General features: G+C 56.3%; 2 protein-coding genes across 2 annotated transcripts; one reads left to right on the top strand and one right to left on the bottom strand.

The window, feature by feature from the left end:
- Positions 1 to 2646: 2646 nt before the first annotated feature.
- Positions 2647 to 3291, bottom strand: CLPS (colipase; the record flags this gene model as incomplete). The annotated part of the gene is made up of 3 exons (XM_079546482.1): positions 2647 to 2784; positions 2868 to 2990; positions 3202 to 3291. The coding sequence occupies 3 exons, from the start codon at positions 3289 to 3291 to the stop codon at positions 2647 to 2649; spliced, it is 351 nt and encodes a 116-aa protein (XP_079402608.1).
- A 1283-nt stretch (positions 3292 to 4574) lies between these two features.
- LHFPL5 (LHFPL tetraspan subfamily member 5) lies at positions 4575 to 6964 on the top strand (the record flags this gene model as incomplete). The annotated part of the gene is made up of 3 exons (XM_079546481.1): positions 4575 to 4986; positions 6580 to 6816; positions 6948 to 6964. The coding sequence occupies 3 exons, from the start codon at positions 4575 to 4577 to the stop codon at positions 6962 to 6964; spliced, it is 666 nt and encodes a 221-aa protein (XP_079402607.1).
- Positions 6965 to 7961: the final 997 nt, after the last annotated feature.

Genomic DNA, 7961 nt, shown 5'->3' with positions numbered 1-7961 from the left:
TGGGGGGCTGCTCAGGGGCTGTTCCCAATGTGTCCTTCAATTTGTCCTCCTCCACCTCCAGCTGTGAGGAAAACACAGGAGCAGGAGAACAGGCGGTGACATTGCTCTCTATGTCCCACGTGAAGGCCAAACAGGAGAGGCTGGGAAAAATCTGCAACAATTGCTTTTGGCACAAGGAGCAAAACCAGACCACTTCAAGAATTTTGCTTTTCCGTTTTTTCTTTTTTACCTTTTACCTTTCATTTTTTGTATTTTTTTTCTTTCTATATTTTTTTTCCTTGAAAGGTCTTTATCCCTACAGTGAAAGTTGGAAATGATGTCTGCACACCAACATTGTCCCTGAGCTGTGCAAACCCCGCAGAGCTTCAGGCAAGCCCCGGTCAGCGCCCAGGGTGGGGGGCCATGTGGAGGGGTGCGCCTACAATCAGCCCCATACCCTTCCCCAGAGCTTTGGGTGCATGCAGCAGGACCTGGGGTCACCCCAAGGATTAGAGTTTTCCTGCAGTACAGATGAGCCCCACCTCCATCCAAAGCCACCCCAGTGGTGGATGTGCACCCAGGGGAGTCACTGAGCAACCCCAGCTGCAATTGGGACACATTGCAATGCAATGACCAAAACCAACGCATGCATTTCTGCAGCTTTAACCCCACTTTGGGGTGCACTCATGGGGCCCTCCATGGCACCATGGCACCATCAAATCCTATTGGCACTGGAACCAGCCCCAACGTGCTGTTTGGCCCTCGAACCCCTTTCCCACCAGCACTCATTGTGCACCACTGGAAGTAGTAGGGGGCACCCAGTGGGTGGGTGCTAACAGCTGCAATTATGAGAGGGGTACAGTTAGGATTGGGGTTGGGACTGGGGTTAGGGTTAAGGCTGGGAGGGCCCAGTGCTATCAGGAAGCATTTGCCCACCCCCCAAACTCCTTCTCCCAAGAGCAATTCTTGCTGGGGATGTTTGATGGATGAGCACTGGGGTGGCACCTGAAGTGACTCCTGAACTCCAGTTCCAGGCATTACATGGGGTGGGGAGATGTAAGGAGAGATCCCTGCTGAAATATCGTGTGAATAATGGTAACAGTCACCATAGAAATAACAAGAGAAGAGGTGAGGCTTGCAAAAATGGTGGTTCTAATGTTAACAAAAGGTAATTTTATTTTATTTATTTATTTATTTATTTATTTATTTGCAAGAAAAAAGGGTTAAATAAGAGCAGAGAGAAGGAGAGGTGAAGGCCATGGGGCCAGCAGGAAAGGGGGGGGACAGGGGGAGGAGAGAGGGAGGTTGAGGTTGTGCAGAGCAGAACATCCTGTACCCTCGTGTTAAAAACAGCACAAGCGGTTGGGGGGGGGTGGGGGGGGTGGGGGATGACATGACACGCACATGCAGCAATGGGGGATGCAGGGACATCATCATATCCCTCTCCCTCCCCCCTCATGAGGCTTAGGGGGCACCAGGGGTAGTTCTCAGCTCCAAATGAGATCTGGTGGCTATGGCCATCTAACTCCTCCACAAAACCATCTCAGCTGGACTGAACAGCCCTCCCAGCACCACCATGATTCTGAAGGTCCTGGCTGCTACGGATGGGATCCCCTCTGCCACCTCCCTTCCTGTGCTTCATTTTCCCCATTTGTGGCACATGAACCCAAAGCAAAATGTTGGGACCACGTGCCATGTTGGTGTGATAGCCACTCAGAGCTGAGCATTGAGGAAATGAAAAGCAGCACATGGAGCTTAAGAGGATGTTGGCGCTGCTGGGCGAGCAGGAGGGCCCTTCTCATGCCTCCACGCTAAACAGCATCGCCCGCTGCATCCTCCTGCTGGAGCCAGAGTTGAGGGATGATTGTGGGGACCACAGTGTGCCCCAGCAGGGTGCTGCTGTCCCTATCCCCATCTCTACCTCCATCCCCATCCCCATTCCTGTTCCCATCTCCACCCCAATCCACCCCTACTCCTATCCCCACCCCATCCCCATCCCATCTCTAATTCTCATGCCATCCCATCCCATCCAACCCTCCCACCCCCAGCCCTGTGCCTGCTGCTCTGTGGACTTAACACTTGCTGCTGTTCTGCATGGACGACCCCAGCTGCCATCAGCCTGGTGCTGTATGAGCTGCTGCTACTGCCGGAGGTGCTGCACAAGGGCTTTGCACAAGCGCGGTGCACTGCAGTGCATGGCAGCACCGACACCTCACTGCACGAGGTGCTGTTCAGGGACAGCTTGTGGCTGGCCAAGCTGCTTACAGCCCGAGGAGGAGGTGCAGCTGCAGGCATTGCAGGGTCATCCTCAGCTTGCAGTTCTGCATGCTGGGCTGCAGCCTAGCAGCCACCACCACCACTCTGAGTGACCACAGCTTCACCACCACCTTTGAGTTCCCTGCATACCCCACTGGCAAGCTGAGAGCATTTCCTACCAATGGTAGTGCTGACAGCCAATAAACCTCCACTGCTGCATCCAGCTGTCCCCCCACATCCTTATCTTGACGTGACCTCATTGCTTATTGCCCACCTGTGTCCCAAACCGATACTTCAATGCACCACACACACAGAACACATGAAGCCCTCCCTGTGCTGTCCCCTCTGCCCCACAGTGATGGCACGGCACAGTGCTCAGTGGTGGATGCTCTTTACTGGGACACACGTCTGTCACCGCAGTGTGGTGGGGTCATTTTTGTCATAGCAGACTCCATAGTCGGTGTTGGTGATGGAGCCCCCGATGCTCCACCCGGCGTTGCAGGACAGGCCAGCCTCACAGGGACATTTGTAGTAAACCCCATAGAGGCTCTGTGGGGACAGATGCATGGTGGGGCAGCACCCTTTGGGGCCACTCCTGGGCTGGGAATGGGCAGAGGATGCACAGCACCTACCTGCGGGGAGCAGTCCTGGGTCTCGGCAGCCTTCGGGCTGCACCGTGCCAGGCTCAGCCCAGTGTCTCGCTGGCAGCAGCCACTCTTGCACTGCGCGCTCTGCAAGCACAGCTCTCCAATATCCTGCAGCATCAATGGAATCAGCTCACACCCAGAACCCCACACCCCCCACAAAACCCAACTGACCCCACACAGCCGCATTCTTTTCTGCTGCCCCACAAACCCAGTGAACCCCCTCTCCCTCTGTCTCCCCATCTGCAAAAGAGTTTTTCTCTCTGTCTTGGGGCACCCCAAAATGTATGCTGAATGGTGGGGATATATGTTCCCCTATTACCAGGTTGAAGATGAGCCCCTGCTCACTGGGAGCGCCCAGAGCCAGGGCAACAAGCAGCGCGGCAAGCAGCAGGCGGAGGGGCAGCACCATGGTGGCTGCAGGTAGTTTTGGGTGCAGGTGGGTTTGAGTGCAGGTAGGTTTGGCTGCTTTATAGTCAGCACCTGCCATGCTCCCTCCTATCGCACCTGGCCTCGTGGCACCGCACCGCAGCTCCAAGGGCGGTTGTGTGGCACCGTGCTGTCCCCAGGTGCTGCTGCTCCTTCAGCCAAAGCAAATGTCTGATAACGGTGCTGCACTTCCCACGAGGGGATCCACTGTGCCCAGAGCCTAGGAACTGAACCTGCTGAGATGTGGGGACAGCTCTGGGAACGGTGCAGCTTTCAGCACTCGACAATGATTAACGCCAGCACAGCGGTGGCCTTCTTCACTGGCCTTTGGTGGCCTTCTTTAGTGGCCTTCGGTGGCCATGCAGTGACGTTCAGGCTGGCCCTGGCAGTGGCCTCCCCAAATGACACAAGGACAAAGCCCTATGGTGTCTCTGCATCCTGTCCCCTCCCTGTCTGCACCTCATGTGCCCCACCTGTGGGGCACCAAGATGACAGCATAGGAGTACAGAGTTTGGGGTGCGTGGCATGACCTGGGGGGCTGCTGGGGGGAACAGCACACATCCTATGGTGCACCCCAATGCAGGCAGCAAGGACATAGGGTGCAAACAGGGGTGGGTGTCACCTCCTGGGCACACGGTGGGGGCACAAAGTGCATCCCGGAGGCACATATCCCATGGGGGCAGGATGTGTCCTAGGAACACCTCCCAGGGACATGGGCTGTATCCTGGGGTCGCATCCTGAGGTTGGACCTGTGGGCAGAGAGTGCATCCCCGGTGGGGGCACATGGCTCACCCCAGGGAGGCTTTCATTCCTAGGGTGCTCATTCCGGGGCCGTTAGGCACATCCTGAAGGTGGGCACATGTCAGGGGGGAGGCTTACGACGGGGAGGGGGGAAGGGGGAAGGGGGGGCGATCATTCCAGAGGGGATCTAATCCCACGGGGGAGGGTCCCGTCCTGCGGCACTGAGCTCATCCCGAGGCGGGGGCGGGAGCACATCTCGGGGGTGTCTCACACCGGCTGTCTCACCCCGCGGGAGGAAGGAGGCGGTCTCACCCCAGGCGCTCATCCTGGGCCCGGACCCGCGAGCGCAGAGCGCATCCCGGCGGCACCTCCCCGCGGCACATCCGTCCATCCATCCCCGCAGTACATCCATCCCCGGGGCGGTCCCGGCCCTGCGGCCCTCCCCGCCCCCACCGCCGCTCTCCGCTCTCCTCTGGCGCTGCGGGGCCCCGGGAGGCGGCGAACCCCCCCGTTCTCCCCCTGGCCATGCCCAAGCTGCTGCCGGCTCAGGAGGCGGCGCGAATCTACCACACCAACTACGTGCGAAATGCACGGGCCATGGGTGTGCTGTGGGCCCTGTTCACACTCTGCTTCTCCATCCTGATGGTGGTGACCTTCATCCAGCCCTACTGGATCGGCGACAGCATCGACACGCCGCAGGCTGGCTACTTCGGCCTCTTCTCCTATTGCATCGGCAATGCGCTCACCGGAGAGCTCATCTGCAAGGGAAGCCCCCTGGATTTCGGTACCATCCCTTCCAGTGCCTTCAAAACGGCAATGTTCTTTGTGGGCATCTCCACCTTCCTCATCATCGGCTCTATCCTCTGCTTCAGCCTCTTCTTCTTCTGCAATGCCGCCACCGTCTACAAAGTGTGTGCCTGGATGCAGCTGGCGGCGGGTGAGCGGCAGGGAAAGGCACTGCGCTATGGGGTGGTGGGCGTGGGGTGGGTGTGGGATGGGCTCCCTGGAGTGGTGGGCACTGCCATGAGCTCAAGGAACATTGGGACACCGCTGTCAGCTATAAGGTTTGCATTCTTTCCCCATACTCCCTCCCAGCACGTCAACACCCGATCTGCTGGTAACCCAATCCAACCCAACCTGCGCAGCTCCTGCATCATTCATAGTGTCTCTGCACTCCTCAGGTGGCTCTGGGGACAGGCAGCTGCGTAGGTTTGCTCCAGTTCCCAGCTCGAGCTCAAATGAAGATTTAGATAAGAGGCTTTGGGGCAGCTCAGCCCTGCAGGGAGCTGGGCATGGAAGGGCTTTGCTGCTGGATTCAGAGCTTTTATGTGACCACAATTCATAGAGCCAAAGTGGGGAAGGTCACTACAAGGGTTGGGTTGTGCTGAACCGAGTGTTTTTGACCCCTCCAAACCCGTTTCCCAAGCTCTGTCTGCTCTTCCTTTTGCTCTTCCATGTAGCTGCTCTTCCCAGTGCCTGGCACTGCAGAGCCAGGAAACAGCAGCAGTTCCATCTCTGTGCCCGTACCATGTTGGGGCCAACCTCCACCAGGGCAGCAGCTCCTTTCCAGTTGCCCTCACCTCCCTGTGCACCTTCTTTCTGTTGGCTACAGCAAAGCTTAATTAAATACGCAACAAAGCAGCTGCTTCTGAATTGTAAGAGATGCTCTGTGCTGTCCCAAGGAGCTCCCCATGGCTGGGGACAAACCCTCAGCACAGCGCAGAGCAGCTCCCTTTGCTCCATGCACCACAGGTACCTATTCGAGCAACAGCAGTGACTTCTCTGAGCACAAGGATGCAGAGGAAAAAATGCACCTGGAGGGGCCTGGAGCTGCACTGCACAACAGGAGATGTCCCCGGGCAGTTGGTACTGTGTTCCCATGGCACACCGTGCACCGTGTGGCAGCACAGCTCCCAGCCCCAGCTGGAACCACAGCAGCTGAGCAAGCGGCGTCTATCAGCATGTTGTGCTGCTGCCAGCAGCGAGCCAAAACCCAGCTGTGCACAGAGCAGCAATGTTGCACAAACACACCATGTTCCAGCTTTGCTCAGAGGCTGCATCTCCTTGAAGAGAGAACTATGTTGTGTGCAGCGGTTGGAGAGGAGCAAAGTTGCCCAGGCAACAGCACGATGGAAGCTGGGGCAGTGGCCTGGGCAGTGGGTGGGAAGTCAATGCTGTAGCACGCCTGTGCTGCTCTCTCCATGTGCTGCATTGTGCTCACACTGTACTGTCCCTGTACTGCTCTGTCCATGTGTTCCATCGAGCTCATGCTGCATCATCCCGATACTATTCTGTCTCTGTGCTGTTTTATTATCATCTACATTGTCCCCTGCTGCTCTGCCCACGTGCTGCATCATGCCCACACTGCTTTGCTCTTGTGCTGCATTGTCCCCATGCTGCTCTGTCCCTGCAGTGCACTGCAGCACCGTCACAAAGGGAGCAGAGCCCCAACCTCCATGCCACACTGAAGCCCCTTCAGCCAGCGCCAGCGATTGTTGTTCTCACACACCATTCCCCTTTTGCCTCGCAGCCACTGGGCTGATGATCGGGTGCCTCATCTACCCTGACGGCTGGGACTCGAGTGAGGTGAAGCGCTTGTGTGGGGACAAGACAGACAAATACACATTGGGCGCCTGCACGGTGCGCTGGGCCTACATCCTCTGCATCATTGGCATCCTCGATGCCCTCATCCTCTCATTTCTGGCCTTTGTGCTGGGGAATCGCCAGGACAACCTCCTGCCATCGGATTTTAAAGTGGAAGGCAAAGGTGAGAGCAGCAGGCTAGGGTGGGGGAGGTGAACCTTTTGGAAAACAAAGCTGAAAAACACACCTGCACCTTCATTATGAGCATTATTAGAACCATGACCCACTAACACAGTGATTATTTTTGTTTTACAGAGGAGGGCAGTGAATGACAGCACTGATCACTGTGTGAGTGCTACAGCGATTCTGATGTTTCTTGCACATGCAACGCCACCAGCATAACCGCAGGATTACTGGTGCTGTATTCAGATGGGGTTTGTTTGGGGCCGAATGGGAAGCAGGCTTTGCTGTGCCTCCATCTGGGAGAATGCAAATCCTTGCCAGGCGACAGCATAAAATGTGATGCTGTGCTCTACTCGGCAACAGCAACCGCTCTCCTTCTCTCCCAGGGCTGCCTGGAGCTCTTAGCATCACTTCAGGAGATGCGGTCCTTTCCTTTTGAGTGACTTTTCCTACGTGTACCACCACCTCTGGACTTTCTACAGCTTTCAGCTCTCATGGAATTTGCGTGATGGGAAGAGACTCACAGGACATCAGCTTTTGTTGGTTTGCTTTTTGTTTGTTTTGTTTTGAGTCCAGAGGGGGAGGTCTGGGGCCACGATTTGCTGTCTCTTGGGGTTTGTACTTCTTTTGAGGAAATGACTTCTGAATTAAAATATGGCCTTTTAGATTGTGTGCCGTCTCCTTGAGGTCAGGGGAAACCCTCCACCACGGCCAAGGCTGTCCGAGTCACCTCCCGCGCCTCTCGCAAAAACGCGAGAACAAAGCGGCCCTCGTAGGGCACTTAACGCAGCCTTTGTGAGGGCATCGCGCACCGCTGCAGCACCGCCGTTGCGCGGCAGGTGGCGCCACGCACCACTGCTCCGCAGTTCCGCGCTGCCTCTGTTGACTCCGCGCTGTGGAAGGCAGCAGAGGTGGCAGAAAGACACGTTAGAATAGCAGCCTCTCCCACTATCCAACAATTCTTCCCCCCTTAAAAAAATGGATCATAGTATGGACAAAATGTTTTACCAACGCTCAACCCAGTGAGTCTCAGTCGAGAGAACTGGAACTATGCACCTGCGTACACCTAAAGAGCCTGGAGCTGAGAAAACAGACCTGCAGACGGAACACAGGGAGACTACGGCTGAGTAATTAAATAGTCTGTTT

The sequence above is a fragment of the Tetrao urogallus genome, assembly GCF_951394365.1.
Source record: "Tetrao urogallus genome assembly, chromosome: 24".
In the NCBI taxonomy this organism is placed as follows: domain Eukaryota; kingdom Metazoa; phylum Chordata; class Aves; order Galliformes; family Phasianidae; genus Tetrao; species Tetrao urogallus.
This window is presented reverse-complemented; position numbering and strand designations above follow the sequence as displayed.